Genomic DNA, 22,420 nt, shown 5'->3' with positions numbered 1-22,420 from the left:
GTTAGAATCTGTAAGAGGAAACCTGCTGAACCTGCTGGATCATTTATTTGTAAGATAACGGCCTTAGCTGCCCACTTAAGTGCTGCCATTTACATGTCCAAAGAGGTTGCCATAGAGACAAATGGGTAGGACTTCCCCCATCTCACCTGGCTGGATGCCACCTCATCCTAGAATAGAGAACAATATGCCAAGAGGGACTGTGTGTGTGTGTGTGTGTGTGTGTGTGTGAGAGAGAGAGAGAGAGAGAGAGAGAGAGAGAGAGAGAGAGAGAGAGAGAGAGAGAGAGAGTGTTTTGGCTGGTGCTGAAAGCTTGAGACACAGAGGTTTGGCTTGCTCTGTGCTGAAACCAATTAAAGTATAATCTATAAATCACCTTTGACTTCCCTCCTCACCTTTTGTGGATCCTTATGCCAAAAATTTTCTCCTGCATCTCCTCTATTACTCCAATTTTGTCAAATCTTTAAAATAATCCATAATTCAGCTTTTTAACTACAAGTATCATATCAATCCTACTAATGATTTTAATTGTTTACAATATTTTTCCAGATACATTATACACATTCTCCATTCCTTATTAAAATTTGATTCTTCCTGGTTCCTAATTCTTCCGGTCAGTTTTGCCATTTCAGCATAGTCCATCAGTTTTATCTGCCATTCTTCCTTGGTAGGAACTGTATTTTCTTTCCATCTCTGAGACAGGTCTGCTGCAGTATTCATGCTGTGAGCCCTTCCACCCTACTCTCACGTTGTATATATGTGTAAATAAAACCATATATCCTAAAGACACCACAGTATGTACACACACACACACACACACACACACACACACACATTTTATTGGTTTTTTAACATATCTTTTCCAACAATCATTTAACATAACTTCTTATCTTATACAATGCAATGTTTTAGACTTCCATCAACCACCTCTGATGATTTTCTGTTCTTTATCACTTATTCTGCATTTCTTAATTTCTCTATTACTCTTCATTATCATTAACTAATAGTTCTCTTCATAGTCTTTTTTGTAATATTTCAAATAGTCCTCCTTACAGAACTTCTTGAAGCCCTACTAGCGTAATCTGTTCATTACAATTGCTTTTCAAATAGTTCATATATTTACAACACCACAGTCTTTATTGACCTTCATTCCAAGGAAACCAGACCTAGGGGATGCGCTGGAATCCCTGGAGTCTCTCAGTCCTCTGAGAATGGTGTGTGTGCATGCAACAATATGAACAGATGTACAATTATTCCCTGCAATAAGGAAACGGGTGGCAGCAAAATGAAGCTACCCAGAGAGTAGAGGGTGACTTCAGCTCTGCACACCCAGTTCTAAAGGAAAATATTGTTTTACAAAAGGACGAACACCCAAATAGGAGGACCATGTTGGCATCACAAGACCTTATGAGGACCATAAAAATACAGGTCCCCTGTGCTAAGCTGCAGCTCCTGGCATCTCTAGGAGGGCTGAAAGAGGCCCTTGCCTGAAACCTTGAGGAGGCCAGTCAGTGTTGTTGGCAATACTAAATTAGATGGGCCCATGACCTCACTTGGATATATGAAGCAGTTCCTATGTCCCTGTGCTCCTCCTACCCTGATAGAGATTGTGAAAGGGTTGTCTGAGATTTCTAAAACCGGCTGTGAAAGATGACCGTTTTATTCATAGAGCTTGTGGCGGCTCTTGATGCTGCCCAACCTCAAAACTTAGCTTTAGATAATCATAACGCTAATCATGCCTGGAGGCAATTTCTCAAGCTTGGCTAGTATGTCCCTCACAGGTCTATTTCTGCATTCCCTCCCCTCCCTTTTCCACGCCTGTTCTTTTCTGTCAGGTGCTATGAAAACACACAAGTAGTCAAGCAGTTAGACATATGGAGAGAAAGAGAGTGACATATTTTGCCCAGGGCTCATTGGTTTCATGGGGCAGGCGTCGCCCTATGAGCCAATGACTTGAGCAGAACACACCTGAGGTTTGCGTGCTGCACGAACTTAGTCGTGACACTCTCTCTCCCCTCATACTGTGTATGATTAGGCCATGGACCTGCTGAAGCATTCCGTGCCTGAGCACAAAGCTAGAAATGAGGAGTGAAGTCCCTTTAGAAAATTCGTCCATAATTTGGTTGGGTGAATTCTGAGTCAATTTCCTTTTTTTAAGTTACAGATAGGTAGCCGTGTTGGTCTGCCATAGTCAAAACAAAAAAAATTCCTTCCAGTAGCACCTTAAAGACCAACTAAGTTAGTTCTTGGTATGAGCTTTCATGTGCATGCACACTTCTTCAGATACACTGAAACAGAAGTTCTGGTAACTTCTGTTTCAGTGTATCTGAAGAAGTGTGCATGCACACGAAAGCTCATACCAAGAACTAACTTAGTTGGTCTTTAAGGTGCTACTGGAAGGAATTTTTCCCTTTTTTTAAGTAATCTTCACACCCATATGGTAAACAGACTCTGGTCTTTCAAATTTCAGCTTGGCACCAGTGCGGGAAAACCAGTTGCACTGCCCTAAACCTGTCTCTGCAGTAAACTAGGAAAACAGTAGACATCCATAAGTTTCAGGCCCTATAAGCAAGGACCTTCAGGGCCACAGAAGTCATCGAATCAAATGCTTTGTCTATTCATCTTTTAAGTCCGTCCAAGATGCTGGCCCTCTCTATAGTGTAAACATCTACAGAGATGGGCCTTCATGTGTGCAACTGTATGTGTAGAGGCCAATTGCCTCTGGGGAGCCTGAAAGAGCACACTCCCCAGTTGTGATGCCTTTGGAGGCATACTGCCTACATCAGAGACAACAGTCCTGTTTTATGAAGATGAATGAAAGGTGTGGTAAAAGGCCCTTCATCTTGACAAAGGCTTTTGACTGTCAATCAGTTGACTCCAACCTCATAGGCTGCATTTCTTTCCCATTCCCCCTGCCCCCACTTTTCTGTCAGGTGCTATGAAAACACAGAAAAGTAGGCAGGCAATTATGCAAGCTGAAATGGGGCAATCCAATCTATGTACAGGGAGGGCTTTCAAAATGTATGCCTCTGCTTGTACTCTGAACTGGGCTAATCCAAAAAAGACAGCATGATTTCATTCTGCTGTATGTGTAGATCACCTCTTACTATGAATGACAGTGGATTTGAAAGGGTTTTAGGATTACAGACAATTAGGCACAAGCAGAGAGGGAGAAAGTGGTTTTTCTGGCATGCGCAGCACATTGGTTTCATAGGGTAGGCCTCGCCCTATGAACCAGTGATCTGAGCACAGCATGCTTGATGCTGGTGTGCTGTGCCAACTTAGTCATGACACTCTCAAAAATAACTTTCAATGAGTGTCAAAAAGTAATGTATCCATCCACAAAGGTGGTTGATTGCCAGACATGTAGATCTATGCCTGCCCAGCCCACTCACATGGCTATCTGAGTAACATACACAATTTGCAGCTAAAAAAAACTATGTGTGGAACTTCAGCTTCAAGCAATACCATCCAGAGTGATTGGCAGGTTGGTTACAGAATAACTTGACACGAGTTACACCAAAGTAGGAAACTTACCTTTCAGGATCCCCTGAACAACAAACAGATCAGCACACTCTTCTACCCTTGTTTCACGTTTCCATTTATCTAGCTAAACCTACCGATAGAGACCATGATAATGATACAGATAATACATGATGTGATGCAGGGCATAGGTCAAAACAGATTTGACTGGTTGTGTGGAAGATGTGGCACAGATGAGGCAGAAGATAGTAAGGTAGATGAGGGTAAGAGAAAAGGAGAAAAGCAACAGAGGAGACTAGAAATTTATCCTGCAGTCAATTTGAATACTACACTTCCCCACATCGGGTGAGTGAACTTGGCAGTGTTCTTCCCCTGAATTGCTTCTCTCAGTCTGAGAGACAACTAAGGATGGGTTGCTAGTTGGTATTCCTACAATAGGAGAAACAGGAGATAGCATCACCCATTTTCAGTGACTTTGAAATGATAGTCATTATAATTAATCATTTTTTTTCAATGCCTGCATAATACGCCGACGCATTTTAAGCAGCTGCTGCTGCTGCAGGGCCATGTTTTACTGGCGCTAGCTAGATGTGGACCCTGCCAAATAACAACCTTCTCTCAAGAGAAATTATGCAGAAGACTGTTAAGAAAAGGAATGAAGAATCATGTGCCATCTTAAGGATTTATTGTGGCATTATTGTGGCATTTGTAGCTTAGGAGTGCTCCTGGATCTGGACATCCTCCTGGTTGGCCAGATTAAGACTGGTGGCTATAGGCACATGTTATCTGCACTGGCTGATCCTGTGATGCAGCACTTCAACTTGACTACTCTTGTCTGCTGTACATGGGGCTACCCTTGAAGGCAGTTCAGAAACTTTTGCCTAAAGTGTAGCAAGCAGATGGCTTTCTGGATGTGGGGGACCACTGGGATTCATGTATTTCCAGGCCAGGTGGTTGTTATGATACCTGCTTCTTTAAAATGGCCATGATCAGTCTTGCCAAGACCTAGCCATGCCAAAGCTGGACCAGGATGCCACAGAGCACGGAAGGATACGTAAGTAGCATGGAGCTTTCCTACACGGAAGCTGGCAAACCTCAAGAGGACAAGGAGAGGGCTTTAATATTGATGATGATGATGATGATGATGATGATGATGATAGTGTTTATTACCTGCCTTCATCAGTAGATACCAGGGCAAGATATCACACTACTTTAGGCAGCTGTTGTTTTGCCTCAAAGAATCCTGGGAACTATTGTTTGTTAAGAGTGCTGAGAGTGGTTAAGAGGTCCTTATTCATCTCAGAACTACAATTCCCAAAGTTCTCTGGCAAGGGAGATGGTTAAACCACTCTGGGAATTGTAGATCTGTGAGAGAAATTGGAATCCCCTAAATATGGCATAGGAGCCAAGGGACATGACACGACACACCCAAAGGAATATAGGAGTCAATAGGCAAAGCATGACAGCCTTACATGAACATTGGTGTCAGTGGGCATGGTAAGACACACCCAGAGGTGTGCATTGTATGGCTGAGTTGGGATTTGAACCCTGTTCTCCTAAGGCCCAGTCAAGCAGTCTTAACTACAGCACCACCCACTTTGATGCTCAAGAAGAAATCATAAACCCAAACTTGCATGCCCTAGTTTTTACGTGTGTGTATGTGTGTGTGTAGGCCAGGCCTGGAATCAGAAAAGGAGGGAATATGCCAAAGGTACAAAATTATCGGGCTGAAGTATCAGACTTCAGTTTCAAAGCATACAATGTACAAAAGGCAATTTGCTTTAAGGCTTGTCTTGCAAGGCAGTTATTGACAGGACAAATTGTAACTTGTTCCTGCTCAGAAGTAAGGCCCTACTGTATTCAGTGGGACTTACTCCTAAGTAAATGGTGCTATGGATTGCAGCTTGGTTAGCTGGAGTGGGGCTATTAAAAACATATTTAGAGAGGCAGATGATTAGGGGAGCTATGACATATCTACTTAGGAGTAAACCCAAGGGAACACTGCAGCAGGGTGGCTTCTGAGTAAAGTGGGAAGGGTAGCAAAGAGAAGGGAGGGAGGGGAAAGGAAGGAGAGAGAGAAGAAGAAGAAGAAGAAGAAGAAGAAGAAGAAGAAGAAGAAGAAGAAGAAATTACTTTGAACCTGATCCAATTCATGTTTACTCAGAAGTCAATCCTATCCAGTTTACTTCAAAGCAAAACCTGCATATTATTTGCAGTTTGTTTCACCTTGACTTTTTGCATTCTTCATGTGGCAAATAATATATACAAAATATTTAAAAAATAAACTTTCAAGAACAACATACTGGCAACTCCCCCCCCCCAAAAAAGCTGGGCATGATCCTGTTAAAATTAACTAAAGCTAATTAAAATAGAGTGTTTTGTGATGACTTCACATTGGGCACACACCTCAAGACAATTTTAAAAATCGAAGCTGATCAGGTGATTTTCATAAATGGTGAGAACTGGCCAAGCCCACCCCTATTTTTGTACTTGTCCAGAGGGGTGGAATGTGGAACCTATGGACCCAGGGACATTCAGTGATGATTACCTGAAATGGACATTGGCAGCGGGGTATCATGTAACATGAGTTCTAGATGAATGAGCTCTGTATATTGCCAGAGTGTTTTGGAGCTAAATTCCAAGTGCTGGTTTCCTTTTTAATTAAAAATGTCTTAAACATACCTGCACCAAACCACATATAAAAACAAGGAGTGGTATCCAATGTTATTCCCCAAACCTCTCTAACAGATTTGGTAGATGAGAGTTCAGAGGGCAGGGGAGGAAGGTCAGGTCCCATTTCACAAGTGGATAGACACAACTAGGCATCAAACTAAAAAACCCTTCATGGATTATTATAAATACCCAACCCCCATCTTTTCCTTACCATTGGCTGCGGCTGATGGGAGTTGTAGTCCAACAACATCTAGAGGGCACCATGTTGCATGACTCCTGATCTATACAGTGATACCTCGGGTTAAGTACTTAATTCGTTCCGGAGGTCCATTCTTAACCTGAAACTGTTCTTAACCTGAGGTACCACTTTAGCTAATGGGGCCTCCCACTGCTGCTGCACTGCCGCTGTGCAATTTCTGTTCTCACCCTGAAGCAAAGTTCTTAACCCGGGGGGGTACTATTTCTGGGTTAGCGGAGTCTGTAACCTGAAGCGTATGTAACCCGAAGCGTATGTAACCCGAGTTACCACTGTACTGTAATTATAAATCTATCATATGTACAGGGCTTTTCTTTCAGTCAGAACTCACCTGAACTCAGTTCCAACACCTCTCAGGCAGCTGCCATTGCCATTCTAAGAGAATAAGGGAGGTGTTCATGGTGAGTTCTGGCATCGCTTTTCCTAGAAAAATAACATGGTGTGTATAATATCTATACCTTGAATAAGTAACTTTATAATAGTTTGGGGTTCCTTCTGCTGGTGCCTAGAGCTTTTTCAGTCTCAGAAGGATGGCCAGAGGAGAAATGGCAATTCAAAGCTTTTGAAACTGACAGAAGAGAAAATGCTACTATGAAATCCAGTTCCTTGAATTTGAGGATTTGCAGGTTTTACTTATGTAATGTTGATATGTGGAACTGGTTTACAAACACAGAAGTACGGTAAATTTCTTTAAGGATAAAAACAAGGTAAGTCGGGTGAGATAGGAATGCTAAGACAAAAGTGTATACCTAAGAAAGCCAGGGAGTGGGAGGGGGGAAGTCGAGGCTCAGGGTGAGCAAAGATGTAAGTGATGTTTTGATTTCGTTGACATGTGACAAAGTATAAAATGAAAAACCTAATAAAAATATTATTTTTAAAAAAGCGGGGACATCAACACTATGTTTTTGCAGCTGTACGGTTCCTAAGCCTTGGAGGATGCCTGTATTTTAGACTGAAAGGAAGTAACCACATTTCCAGGAAGGTGTTTCCCTATGGCATGCCAGCTTTTCAGCATGTGTGACCTTGTTAACTGCCACATTAGTTTATGTACCTTATAGTCACACTACCAATTAGTAAGAGGACTCTGCAACCTCTTGCTGCTACCTAGTGGTCACAAATAAAAATGCTAACATTACACCTTTGTTTCTTAAGTGTTGAATATGCACGGGATCTACAACTCGTTCAGGATCCCAGCTATCTCATTCCATTGCTTTCTTTACCACCATCCATTCCTATTCCTTCCCAAGTCAGTCAGCATTCTGTTGTCACTAAGAATGCTTAGTCCTTGTTGAGCTGTGCTTGTTTTAGGGGGAGGGCTGGGGTTAACCGACAATGTTTTCTCCTCAGCCCCCTGAAAATTTTATTTTTTGAAACTTCGCAAATCTCAGGCCTCCTCAAGTCTGGTGTTACCTCGTTCTTGGACAAAGGTGGTGCCATTTTGGCTACTTAAGCAAACTTAATTCTTGGGGAAATGAGGTTGCTATTAGTGTTTGCAGTGATGCTAAGCATTGTCTGGTCCATACACAAGAGATTCTGCCTGCAACTTCAAGGGTTTTTGATGAGTGAGATAGCAGGCAGGAGCAGTGCCCCCTCACTCAGCCATGAAGCAAATCTTCTGATCTTTGGACAGTCACTGTCTCTCAGCCTGATCTACCTTGGATTCTTGTAAGAAAATAATGAGGAGAGGGGAGAACCCAACTTGAGCTCCTTGGAAGAAAGGCAGGATATTAATGTAATTATAATGATAATAGTACTTAAATGGTCCATTTGCCATCTTATTCTGCTGTCTGTTGCAGCAAGCAGGACATTTACTGCATCTCTCTGTACTGGGGGTGAAGGGCAGTGAGTGTTTGAGCTCTGCCCATGGATACAACCATGCTGTATATTGTCTTAATGTTCCAGAACTACTTTGGTAGCCAGGATGCAATCCGGGAAACACATATGGACCTTGGGTAGCTTCCAATCCATCAGGAGACAATATATAGTGGCTGCCCACACCTGACTTTCTCTCAGACACACTTGCACGTGCCATGCAAAGACAGGGACAGACAGTAGGACCAGGGTTACAGTGGCCAGAAGAAGCCATAGCAGCCTTGTCTCTCACTGCACTGGGGGATTAAAAAGGTATATGGATGTTCTGTGGGTTGCAACCTGTTAGGTATAAAAGAGCTTTCAAGATTTGGACCTGGGAATCTTACAAGCATCGGACATTGAACCGAATGCATAAAACACAGAAGGTAACTGAGCAAAATAAATTTATTAAATGGAATCAGAGCCTTTGCCTTGCACATGATCAGTAGTTGCACATAGATGAAAATTGCTTAGAAATCTTTATTTTTTTTATAGCAAAGACCACCCATCAATTCTTGACCTAAAAGCTAACAACAAATAAATCTGAATATGTTGTTTGGTTCCTGTACATTGTGAGAACATAGGGAAATAATCTCTCTCCCCCCCCCATCAGCAAATAACTAAACAGGTCTCTCTGAAGCATGAATCCCATCAGCAGAAGCAGGAAATGGAGTACCTTGGATTAAACTGAATTCCTATGGATTCAGAATATGCAAACATTAAGCTAGGCAGAAGTGGGGATCCTGTGGCCATTCAGATGCAGCTCCCATCCATCCTTTGTCATGCTGGCTGGGGCTGATGGGAGATGGAGGCCAACAATGGTTGGAGGGCAATAGGCTCTTGCTAATTACAGAACTGAGAGAGAATTATGTAATTCGAAGAGACCACTTCAGAAAAACAGTTATCTTGGCTACTATAGCAACACGCCACCAATTCTGAGTCCAATTACTGCAAAGAACCAACAGACACTGCCCTCTCTTTAATCTCCAGAATGGGGGACATATTACAAATTAGGCAACTATAAGAATCCATCAGTTTTAAATTCAGTTTTTTTCAACAACTGACATCAGAAAAAGCATTGTAAGCTTGGTTAGTTGCATAGGTGCCCAAGGTAATTGGGGGGGGGGGCGCCAGCATTAAATTGTTTTTCTAACAAGCAGAATTCTAGATACGTTCTAACACCTATACATTAATTCATATTTAGTTAAGGCTGGTTTAAAATTATTAATGCTTCACCCCAAGTTATCACAATTCACAATTCAGTTAAGTGTAGTCTCATCACCATCATTACTAGATATTCCCCCCCAAAAAAATTTTTATTACTGTTATCTAACTAAGTTAAATATGAGGAAACCACGTTGCTTGACAGTTGAGAGACTTGCATACTGACCCTAAGACTATTTACTCACAAATATTCCAGTTGATTGACACATGCGGCTGCATCACGTGATACAATTTTCCCCAGAGTGTACTACTTTGGTCTGCAAGTGATGGATCATGTACCTGAAAGCTCCTGTACGGTGGTAAAAAATTGTATTTGTACATATGGAACTGGTCTCACAGGGCAAAGACTACCAAAGCAGAATTCTTCTTCAAACCTTAGCTATGTGCAGAAAGTTCCCACCATGGGAACACATTCAAAATGTACCCCCCCCTTGCAATCTGAGATGGACCAATCCAGCAAAGACAGCATGATCTAATTCTGCAGGATATGTAGATCAGCTCTTACTTTGACAGTCAGTGTGTTTTAGGATTACTGCCTTATTACTGGATGGCAAGTACCTTGGTGGCTTCCTAAAAGGCATGTGACATTCTGCGCTCCAGTGCAACTATGTACTTCCTATCGTCCTAGATCACCCAGCACAGTACCCACACTGGAAGAAATCAGCTACCACTGACAGCATTCAAATCTATAGAATTTGCATAGACAGAGCATGTGGGAGGGCAGCACTGGAACTTGTTCCACCTAGGGCAGCGTCCAAGAACAGCTCATTGACCTTTGGGTCTTCATCTTTTACACCGGCTCGTCGTCATTTTTATGTCTCTCAGACGCCTGCTTCCTTATCATATTCTGAACCTAAGGAAGCAGCGAAAAGCAAAAACGAATCCAGAGAGCATCAGTCAGTGTATTAGCGACTTGCTGCATGTTAATTATTTTTAAATTAAAAATATACATCTTTAACCCCAATCCTCAACTGACGGCCAAATCAGATGTGAATGAAAACAAATGCCCATGTTTGTTATGCGCATAATAACTGCTGGGGGGAGCCTTGGCCATTTAAATCTCTGGGAAATTTAACTCGCTCTTTCTCTCTGTCGCAGTCCAGGCAAGATTCACCTCTCCAAACCTAAGCACAACGCGAGGGGAGCTGGTGGCGGAGGTGGTTTTGCATAGTATATTTAGATACTGCCATCTTCCGTGGAAGTTTCACCAAGCTTGCAGGATCACCTGTGTGTTGTCTACCCTGAATGGTGGCAGCTCTGCAGGGACTGAGGCAGGGATTTCTCCCAGCCCTACCAGGAGATGCTGGGGATTGAACCCGAGACCATCTGCATGCAAAGTAGATGCTCTGCTACTGAGCTGCCCATCTTACTAAAAGAGGAAGTCATCTCTTCTTTAAACTGAGGGGCATCTGGTAAGTCTTCTATAGCATCTTCCATCCCCCAGTGCCTTTTCCTTCCAGAACATAATTCTGTACTTATAAGCACTAGGGTGTTATGGCTCTCATTTTCTGTAACTGCCCGCTCTCTTTTCCCCGCCTAAAGCAAGAAAAATATATTTCTCAGCTCCAATGCCCCTTTTCTGCTTCTTCAGAGAAGCATAACAGTCAAGCAGTGTGTGCCTTGCAGGGACGACATACCTGTCTCAACATGAATTCTAATGGCCTCTCAGGCTTCTCATACACCAGATTTTCAGTGATCTCCTGAGTGAGAAAGACAGAAGTCATTATACTCCTTTCCCGAAGGCAAACAATAGAAAGATACAAAATTATATTGCCAGAGGCAAGAATGGCTTGTCTTCTTTTCAGGATGGGAAAGGTATGGGATATACATAATATGTATTATTTACAAATACAGACATGATGTGTCATTTTACCTTTCCTGAAAAATGTCTACTGTACAGCAAAATCCCGGGTGCTCTAACACATATGCTTGATAACCTGAAATGTTCACACACTCCCACATTAACAGATTGGAGAACTAAGCTCAAACCAACAAAATGAAACTCAGCTGGGACAAATGTTAAGGTTCTGCACTTAGGCAAGAAGAACCAGCTGCACCAATATAAGATGGGGGACACATGGCTTGCCAGTAGTACATGTAAAAAAAGATCTAGGGGTCTTAGTGGACCACAAGCTTAACATGAGTCAGCAGTATGATGCAGCTGCAAAATAATAATAATAATAATAATAATAATAATAATAATAATAATAATAATAATAAGCTAATACTATTCTAGCCTGTACCAACAGAAGTATAGTGCCCAGATCAAGGGAACTAATAGTCCCACTCTATTCTGCCTTGGTCAGACTACACCTGGAGTACAGTGTCCAGTTCTGGGCGCCACAGTTCTGGGCTCCTCTTCTGGTAAAGAGGAGACTGAGAGGAGATATAATAGGCATCTTCAGCTATCTAAAGGGCTGCCACATGGAAGATGGAGTAAACTTGTTTTCTGCTCCAGAGGGTAGGACTCGAACCAATGGATTCAAGTTGTAAGAAAGGAGATTCCAACTAAACATCAGAAAAACTTTCTGACAGTAAGAGCTGTTTCACAGTGGAACAAAACTCCCTTTGGAAGTTGAGGACTCTCCTTCCTTGGAGGTTTTTAAGCAAAGGTTGAATGGCCATCTGTCATGGATGCCTTAGTTGAGATTCCTGCATTGCAGGGGGTTGGACTAGATGGCCCTGGAGGTCCCTTCCAACTCTACAGTTCTATGATTCTATGAAAACTGCAAGCTGCAAGTTACAAAGTGCATCTATTACAGGCCCAATATAAGATTTGTTTATTGAGCAATTTATTTATTTAGAAAGATAGATAAAATAACACAGTATTTAGAAATCTACACGATTCATTTCAGATTATTTCAAATTTCAACTGCTTTCCTCAATTGCACAATTGTTTAAGTAGATGAATATTTAGAAAAGCAATATATCAAGCAATAATGATAAGCACATTGCACTTGGAAGTTGAAATATATTAATATATAACTAACTGCCTGTAATTATCTATTAAGTTATTTTTATCCTGCATCTTCAACTCCAAGGGTCCCCAGAGTGACTTACAACTTTAGAAAAACAACTATCAATCAAACAAACAAACAGACCAGATATAACCATCATAGCAATAGCATAAAAACAACAACAATCCAAAGTTGCAAGGGCCAAAAAAAACCAAACCCAGTGCTATGGGTTGTATCCAATATCAGTTATACTCATAGTAGACCTACTGAAATTAATGGGCATGACTAACTTAAGTGCCTTCATTTCAGTGGGTCTACTCCAAATAGAGCTTATCTGGATACAGTACACAGTCACTGAGCTGGTTTGGATCATCTTTTCTGACATGGTTTATGAATCTGGGAAAATATGTCCTAGACCAGTTCAGTGATTATTAATGGCACTGCCCTGTGGTTTCTTCCTCCTTTCCTTTCCCTGCTCTTGTCACTGTTTTCCAAAGTGCTAGGCTCGCACATTCCTCCTCTGTTAGTGCTTCACTGGTGGCTTATATTAAACCAGAGTCCCCTGTTATGTCTGAACTTGGGTTTATACTGAGTGAACTAACCAAGATCACAGGCCCATAAGCAAAAATAAATCCGGTGTATGCAAACTCTGAGCCTTTCAAAATGATTCATCAAGGAGCCCATATGCTACATTCAATGCAACAGGAATGGGTGGAAAGATGCCATTCTTGGCAGGCGCAATGATATCTGGACACTTTTGACTGATTTGTGTCCAATGGTGCAGATACCACAGCTGAAGTGCAACTGGGCATCTTTCTCATTTTTTTTTTTTTGTATTTAAAATTGATATTCAAGGATAGTGTTCTAAAAAGGGGGTTATGGACAATGCTTTGGACCATAAATTACCAACTTACCAAATACGGTTGTTGGATTTTCTAAACCATTTGATGACATTAAAAATTGATAATGCTGTTTTGTTTTGAAAGGGAAAGTTGGAGAACAGGAATATGAATTTCTGCAAAGAAAACTAGGCTGGGAACAACTACATTTCAAAAATATATTTCAGTTTTCACAAATGTGCATGCTTTGCTTTTGAGAACAGAGCATCTTTAACTTGCATTACTCCTCTTTTCCCATTTGGTTCTTTTCATTGCAGGCCAACACTTCAGGCGTTTTATTCTGAAAAGGCTTGTTTGGGTTTTGGTTTGCTGCCATCTAGGATTATTGCAATGCCTGGCATAGTTGTATTTGGGGCTTTTTTTGCTGTTTGGATTATTTTTCTCTGTGTTTTATCATTTGTATTATTGTATGTTGTAATGTGGGTCTTCTATGTCTTGTATCACTGTATGTTACCTTTGGGTTGCTCTCAGGAAAGTCAACCAAGAATTTAAAAATAAAGAAACGTTGAATTAGATTTAGTACAATTGATACCGTTGTATTTCTTTGTGATGCAACTAATCCAATTATTGTACTTGGCATACTGTTTTGAACTGATGTACAGAATGGTTTCTAGGTCAATCTCTTCATTTTTCTTTTTAAATTAAAAAAAAAACAACCACAACTGCATTTAAAAGCAACAGCACCAGGACTACTAAACCACCAAAATAGGAAGGAAAAGAGACACAGAGAGATGCCCCTATACAGAGAAGTGTAAGGAAAAATGTGCACTCATGCAACAAGGTAGACTTTATATTCTTTTCTGAGAGGCAGCAACCCCCGTCTCACCACTGGAATGTGTTCCATTCCTATAAATTTTAAAAGTATCTTCCTATGTGAATTCACAGGGACAAATTTGTAAGATTCACTGTGTGTGTGTGTGTGTTGCAGTATAGCAGGCTAAGAACTCATGGCCCTCCAGATGCTGCTCATCTCCAAGTCCCATCAGCCCTGGCTAGCATGGCCAAAGGTCCAGGATGATAAGAGCTGTAACCAAGCAACATCCTGAGGGCCATAGTTTCCCCACCCCTGCAGCAGAATGTGGTACTGCAACTAGGAATGTAACACCACCAATATTCCGGGTCCCACTGGAAGGAAACCACAAATGGCAAGGTCAAGAACAGCCAAGAGGTTGCTGGGCTACTACTCCCATCATCCCTGACCATTAGCCATGCTGGCTGGAGCTGATCGTGGCTGAAGTCCAACAACAGCTGAAGGGCTAGATCAGTGTTTCCCTAACACTGGTCTCCAGCTGCTTTCAGACTACAATTCCCATCATCTCTGACCACTGGTCTTGTTATGTAGGGATGATGGGAGTTGTAGTCCAAAAACAGCTGGATACCCAAGTTTGGGAAACATTGAGCTAGATGCTCCATCACTATATTCCTAAAGGCAGAGACTAGATCTCAGATGTCCTAAAGACAAGGAATAGATCTCAGAGATCTTGAGAGGGACACTATGTGAAGGGGACACTATGTGAAGCTTTATTCTCTTGAGAAAGCCCAGTTAGGCATCTATGGGACAAAAGCCTTCCACAATCATTCTTGTGGCTGGAATATAATGCAGAGTACTCTCAAAATAGGATATGGGCTAGTAAGGTAAAGCTAAAGGGACCCCTGACCATTAGGTCCAGTCGTGACCGACTCTGGAGTTGGGGCGCTCATCTCGCTTTATTGGCCGAGGGAGCCGGCGTATAGCTTCCGGGTCATGGCGAACCAGAGCAGCACACAGAAACGCTGTTTACCTTCCCGCCGGAGCAGTACCTATTTATCTACTTGCACTTTGATGTGCTTTCAAACTGCTAGGTTGGCAGGAGCAGGGACCGAACAACAGGAACTCACCCCGTTGTGGAGATTCGAACTGCTGACCTTCTGATCAGCAAGTCCTAGGCTCTGTGGTTTAACCCACAGTGCCACCCGCATCCCAGGGCTAGTAATGTCCCCCAAATGCTAAGAGATTCCCTCAAACCACTGTGTATAAAGGCACTGGCTGGGTTGGTTCAGAACAGCCACTGTACACGCTTTTGCCTAAGTGAAGGCAGCTTTGACAGAAAAGGCAAAAAGGGAATGGTTCACCTGAAATATCTGCAGAATATTATGCTTCTCCATGTACCTAAGTGAAACTTCAAAGGGATCTTGATACACAACAGGCATCTCCTCGGAGAAGTCCACAGAAGGAACAATTGTTGGGTGAGGCTGCTCTTCTATTATTGGAGGTTCTACTTGTTGAGGCACCATTTCCTGAGACGGTACTTGTTGGGGCACCAATTCTTCAGAGATCACGATGCCTTCTGCCGATCTGACCAAACCATGTGGAAACACAATTCCTCTCTTATGTTGCTGAGTGAGTATAGAGCCAAGACCTTCCAAAGAGGAAACAGGATGAAATGCTGGGCGGGTTGGTTCTGGTGTCTCCACCGTGGCAATTTCTGGTGCCTTGCTCATGTCAGATTCTGCTGCTATCTCCGCGATAGGCTCAGGTGCTTCCTCTACGATAGGTTTTGGTGTTTCCTCCATGATAGGTTCCTGAGTCTCATCCATGGACAATACCACTTCAAGAATTTGGGGTTTTCTCTTTTGTGGTTCAGCAATAGATTCTGGTGATTCAGGGTGCTCCTGCCCCTCAGTAATCAGAACTCTTTCTGGCTGTAGCTACAATACATAACAAGCAAGAAGTTACCATGCAGAAAAGAGGCACATGCATAGTTCTTGCACTCTGTAGGCCTTAGACGTAATCCTACCCTTGGGCAAAAAAAAACATGTGAAGAGTTGTGGGACTGAGAAGGTTAATCCTTTCCCTTGCCAATAAGCACAGCTGCCAAACTGCCACACACTTCATTTGGCCAGTGTGTGAAGGGGCTCCACACATGAACTGCTGTACACACATAAAGTCCCTTTACATGAAAGCCAAATATATGCACAGGTGAAGGAGAAAGGCCAGCACTGATGATGCCAGCAGTGCCCTTCAAGACTCTATATTGGACAAACAGGCCAAACCCTATCAAAGGATAAAAGGACATAAATCTGACATCAGGAATCATAAGACAGAGAAGCCAGTAGGAGAACACTTCAGTCTCCCAAGACATTCAATACAGGATCTCAAAGCAGCTGTCTTACTACAAAAGAATTTCAGAAATAGACTTGAAAGAGAAGTTGCTGAATTACAACTTATCACTAAACTGAAAACTACGGAGAGACCTGGTCTTAATAGAGATATTGGATTCCTGTCTCATTACATATGCTAATCATCTGCATGCTATCCCTTGCTTTTTCCTGTAGGACTAATTGCAGTCGTTAACAGTCGTCAACTACCAGCATGAGTTTGACCAATGGCAGTGGAAGACAGGAGTGCCTGGCATGCTCTGGTCCACTGGATCACGAAGAGTCGGACACGACTAAATGACTAAACAACAACAACAACAGTCGTCAACAGGTTTTCCACACCCATTGAGTCAATTACCCATCTCCTACTACCCTCCTGAGAAAAACCCCACCCCACCCTCCCACGATATATAAGGGTCTGGTGACTTCTGTTTCAGTGTATCTGAAGAAGTGTGCATGCACATGAAAGCTTATACCAAGAACAAAGTTGGTCTCTAAGGTGCTACTGGATTTTTTTCTTTATATATATATATATATATTTCAACTGCGTCAGACCAACACGGCTACCTACCTGAATCTGTATCTCTTAAGATTTTGTGTTGCTATGTTCAATGCAACATATTCAAGGGTTATTTCCAACACACCCAGATAGGTACCTGTTGCTTTAAACATTGGAAGACAAAGGTGGTCTCTGCTAGCAGAAAGGGGTGTGTATGTGCCATTTTAGTGTCAGGGGTTCGCAATACGGGAAGCTTGATACTGGGGAACTACAGAGTTGGAGCAAGCTGATAGGAGCAGGTGAGGTGTGAAAGGCTGGAACAGGCTGAGAGACAAAACTGTAGGTTTGTGTGTTCATTTTGGAATAGCACAAACCTGTCTCCCAGTTTATTAGTTTTTGGTATATTATCACTAAGAACCTGTCACAGAGCACAATAAAAAAGGCAGAGACAGTAAAGCTAAAGGATGAAAGACAGAAGATCCTTGTTGGCTGTCAAGCATAGAGTACGGCAATCGACTTTCATCAGTTTGGAAAGAGGCATGCTGGATCCAAATACCCAAGGTAAGAAATACTGGAGACCCTTTATCAGTCATTCAATGGCCCTGGAAAAATATGTTTACGGAGCAATCCTATGCATGTCTATTCAGAAGTAATTCCCTCTGTAATTTCAATTGGGCCAATGTGCATAAGATTGCAGCCCAAATGCACAGGAGCTAACCCTGCACAGACCGGGGGGGGGGACATTTCAAAGCCCTAAATGACAGCATCAAATGACAACACTTCCTCTTCTATTATCAGTTAAATATCTGACATGTGGCCCTTTTAAGAGAAAATGCTATGATGCAGGAAGCCAGCTCTTACAGAGCTGACTCAGAGGTGTGGCTTGGCTGGAGGAGTTACTTACTACTCTGCGCAGTCTCCCAGACTTCAATGGAAATAACTCATAACGCTTATAGTGTGTTCACACATGAACAACAAAGACAAAACAAGGGAGAGAAGTACATAAATGCATCTTAACTCAAGTGCACATCCATGTAAATATACAGATACCTGCTCAAAACATTAACATTGCACTGAATTATATCCATCCTCATCCCAGCTGCTCCAGTTAATACCTTATTCAGTGCTGAAGCTCGCTGGATCACTGCGGGTGAGCAGTTCTCTCTTAGCCTAACCCACTTCACACATTTTCTCAACAAACCTCTTGTCCTCTCCACAGCTGGGGGAAAGGGTGACATGCATGCTTCCCAAGCTCCAGCAAAGGCAGGGTAAAATGAATTAAAGAAACAAACACTGGGCAACCGAAGCTACTGTGAGATTAAGCATTCTATTAACAGCGTGCTTTAAATCATGCACAGCGGTCGTCTTTTCAGTCTAACATTTCCTGCCTTTTTAACGCTGCAGTCCTATGTGCATTTGCCCCAGGAGCTAGCTCTGTGGGCTTACTTCTGAGTAAATGCAACTTGCTCTGTAAGATTTAGTGGCTGGAGAGAGCCACACTGTTAACAGAAAGTTAGCCAACACATGAGGTCCAAAACAGTAAAGGGCTGTTAAGAGCATCAATCTAGCATACAACCGCCAGTGGGCAAAAAAGAGGCCATGGGGGAAGAAGGGGACTCTGCGCCCTCTCCAAAAGTTGTTGGGACTACAATTCCTATCAGCCCCTGTCAGAATGACAAGCGCTCAGGGATGATGGGTTCTGTAGTCCCTCAACATCTGGAGGGAGGACCAGCCTTGGAGACGGAAGGAGGGGGTGGAAAGTGACCCCTTCCCCAACATTTCACCTGTGAAATACTGATAAGTTATTGGGGTGAGGAGGCTACTGCAGACCCTTGAGCTACCACGGAGCAGGTGTGGATGGGGGCCACCCAGGAGGCGAGTGTGTCTGAATATTGGACAGCGGAGAAAGGCAGCTTTGCCAATGTTACGCTCCTTGTAAGCAAAGCAGCCCAGGGAATTTTGTAAACGGAGCACGTCAATCCATCCACCGGTCACATTTGGGGAGGGGGCCTCTCCAGGCTGCTCCTGTTTCCCTTCCTCCCGCGCTTCCGGCTGCCGCCCTCACCTGCCCCTCCGGCGAGCCCTGCTCCTGCTCCGGCCCTCGCTCTGCCATCTTGGAGCCAAGGCGCGTCGCATCCTTTGCTGCTCGGCGTGCTCCGTGCGCTCCTTACGCGTTCTGTCCCCTACGGGCAGCGGAGGGAGCGCCGTAGCTACCATGGCAACCGCCCCAAGCGCTGCTCACGCCCCTCCCCTCCCCTCGGCCTTTCGGTTGCGCGCTCGTGCCGGCCAATGGGAGAGCGCGCGAGCGCGGAAGGGAGGCGCGGGCATTCCGAGCGGGCCAGCTGATTGGGGACCGGGCAGTTGGTACCCAGGGTGGCCATATTTTTTGAGGGTGGAAGTGCGCTCGCTGCCCTGGTAGACTGGGAGTTAGTTCGTCCCTGAAACCTTACCCATTTTCGACCATCCTCCAAGCACTGCCCTCCCGCTTCATCCTAGAATTGTAGAATTGGAAGAGACCTAGTCCAACCCTCTGCAGTATAGGAGTGCTAAAAAAAATAAATAGCTAGGGAGGACAGAGCAAAATAGAAAGGGGTCCCCCCCACGCTCCCCTGTAATTTGAGCACTTGCTATTAACTTTTTAATATTTGTCTGTTAGCCAAGTAAAAACAGTAGATCAGTTTATGCTAATGTTCTAAAAGCATCTTCGCCAACCTGGTGCCTGCCAAATATTTTGGACTGAAACTCCCATCGTCAGCCCCAGTCACCAAAAACCTAAACCCATCTTCTAAATTACTGCTTATGGTAGTGGCCATTTTAAGAAATATAATTTTGGTTGAAGGTTTTCTGCAAAAAAATGATGTGGGCATATGCTTTGCAGCTACATAGGGAACATGAGAAGCTGTGTCATGCCAGATCGGACTGTGTGATGCAGTGATGCCTACAAAACGCCTTTCCCCAGCCTGGTGCCCTTCCCGACAGCTGTCTTGAGACCCAAACATCAGTGGGGGGGAGCGGCACCAGGTTCATGAATGCTGTGTTCTAAAAGATTATTTTGCAATTACTATGAACCGAAGACACAAAATAGAGGACAAAATACCAAAAAGTTGGTATATCGAGCAGCTGGCAATCCAGCACAGCATATAGGGGACGAAGTAGTAGCGCTCAGGATGATATCATGTTTACCTATGGGAATGGGGTAACCTGCAACAGGTCTGTATAACTATTAAATGGTGTCCTATTGTTACTCTCCCAACAGTAAAATCTCACTGCTGGTACCAGGAGAGAGTGAAATTTAAGTTGGAAGGCACAATTTTCAACTCTCTTTTTAAAAAAAATATACATAGCTACAGGAATAGAGTAGTTACAATGCACAGTAATTCAGGGTTTTAGCAACAGCCCCAGAGTCAAGGGTTTTGTTGCAGGCTACTGAATGGCAAGTTCTAGTTGTTCAATCCCCTTACAATTCAATCCCAGTCTGTGGAGAACAAGAGTGGGAAAGGGTTATTCCCCTGTTGTCTTGCTTGTGAACATCTGGTTGGTTGCTGTGGAAAACACAGTGCTGGAGACAAAGTCTTTGTCCTGATTCAGCAGAACTCTTGTTAATTCTATAAAATTTAGCCAACATTAAGACAAGGCTGATAGGAAATGTCAATAGCTGGAACCTGTGAAAAGAGTGTAGGCTTCAGAAAAGACCAAGTTAATCAAATTATTATGGAATTCATTCATGTGCCCCCCCTCCATTCTGTAACAAAATGATTTCTAAATTAAAAAGGGGGAAAGGCTGGGGGTATCAGAAAGGAAACACAAATTAGTTTTTCTAGTTGCACATTTCCTAAACCTACTCCTTACATATAATCTCAATCAATCTCAAAATGTCTGGGTGGGTAACATGCAGTTGTCCCTTGCTTGAATTTTATGCTGCAGTAAATTTGTTAGTAGTGTTATGCTACAAGCCTTTTTGGTAGCTAAAGCCTGAGAAGAAACCCATACTTGAGCTATTTTATTTATTAAACTAATATATTTCTTTGTCTGGGTGGGGGATAAGATGATAGTTGTCTCCCTGACAGTTTACTTCACAAGGCATGAGTAAACAGATTGCCAATTTCATTTTGAAAGGAAGAGAGAGAGATGAAAGGATCAGAGATAAAAGCGCTGCTTTGTTATTATAAAAACCAACTGTCTGAAGTCATAGTGTTCATACTCCTACAGAGAGAAGAAATCTAGGGGCAGAACACAAAAGAATGGAGTGTTATTTTGATGAAAGCTAAAAGGTATAGCATTCTAAATATGAAAGGCAGTGAAAGTAGGTTTGCGCCCTGTAAAGTGCAGAGAAAGTGAGAGAGAGGGGGAATTTCAGAAGAAATGTCTCATGTGAAACACTGCCTCCTACTTGCTTACTGAAAGTGTATCATCCCATCCCTGCTTACAGGGTGGCGCTGTGGTCTAAACCACTGAACCTCTTGGGCTTGCTGATTGGAAGACTGGCGGTTCGAATCTGCATGAGCTCCCATTGCTCTGTCCCAGCTCCTGCCAACCTAGCAGTTCAAAAGCATGCCTGTGCAAGTAGATAAATAGGTACCACTGCGGCGGGAAGGTAAACCACATTTCCGTGTGCTCTGTCTTCTGTCATGGTGTCCTGTTGTGCCAGAAGCGGTTTAGTCATGCTGGCCACATGACGTGGAAAGCTGTCTGCAGACAAACGCTGGCTCCCTTGGCCTGAAAGCGAGATGAGCTCTGCAACCCCATAGTCGCCTTTGACTGGACTTAATTGTCCACGGGTCCTTTACCTTTTTTTGAGGTTCTCTTTAAGAATACCACTCCTGCATAACTATATGCCTGGACTCTAGCTACACTATTTCACCCTAGAATTAACTGACTTTCTGTACTTGTTCCTAGTGAAGGAATTGAGGAGCCCATGTCTAACCCTGCAGTCCTATCACTATAATATCCAGTTGCTTGGGAGTAAGCCCCACTGAACTCGGACCTATCTACTTCTGCGTAGGCACGTACTGGAACACTCAGTTTACACTTTTGATGTAGCAGCCATGCTTTGCCACCTGTAAGTTCATCTCCATACCACATTGTGAACAGTTAGCAGTTAGAGTGATGGGCCAGGACTTTTAGACCAGGGTTCCAATCCCCAAACCGCCATGAAGCATGCTGGTCAGTCACTGTGTCTCAGCCTAAACTATCTCACAGATTTGTCATGATAAAATGTGGTAGAAGAGAACCATATATACCCCTCTGAGCTCCTTCGAGGAAAAGTGGGATAGAAATGTGATTTAAAAAAATAAATAGATAAAATAAAATATTTATGGAGAATCAAGATCTTCCATGCCAGGTTTCTGTGCCCCATCATGTGGTCGCCATGTAAGTTTCTTCATATCTAGAAATGTGCTTTAACTGTGTACAGGGTCCCAACCCTCTTCTGTGCTTGTGGGAC

General features: G+C 43.1%; 1 protein-coding gene across 2 annotated transcripts; it reads right to left on the bottom strand.

Moving 5' to 3' along the window:
* Positions 1 to 10,159: 10,159 nt before the first annotated feature.
* Positions 10,160 to 19,219, bottom strand: TEX55 (testis expressed 55). 2 transcript variants are annotated; one of them, XM_081909450.1, is made up of 4 exons: positions 19,043 to 19,216; positions 15,453 to 16,028; positions 11,122 to 11,184; positions 10,160 to 10,337 (listed from the first exon to the last, which is right to left on the bottom strand). In XM_081909450.1, exons 1-4 carry the CDS (start codon positions 19,088 to 19,090, stop codon positions 10,275 to 10,277), a joined length of 750 nt encoding a protein of 249 aa, XP_081765576.1. In that variant the 5' UTR covers positions 19,091 to 19,216; the 3' UTR covers positions 10,160 to 10,274. The 2 variants fall into 2 exon arrangements, with proteins under 2 accessions (XP_081765576.1, XP_081765577.1); XM_081909451.1 differs by having other exon boundaries at positions 10,272 to 10,337; positions 15,490 to 16,028; positions 19,043 to 19,219.
* Between the last annotated feature and the right edge of the window lie 3,201 nt (positions 19,220 to 22,420).

The sequence above is a fragment of the Podarcis melisellensis genome (assembly GCF_964234715.1).
Source record: "Podarcis melisellensis genome assembly, chromosome: 4".
Classification (NCBI taxonomy): Eukaryota; Metazoa; Chordata; class Lepidosauria; order Squamata; family Lacertidae; genus Podarcis; species Podarcis melisellensis.
The sequence above is the reverse complement of the archived record's forward strand: the minus strand, read 5'-3'. Positions and strand labels throughout refer to the sequence as shown.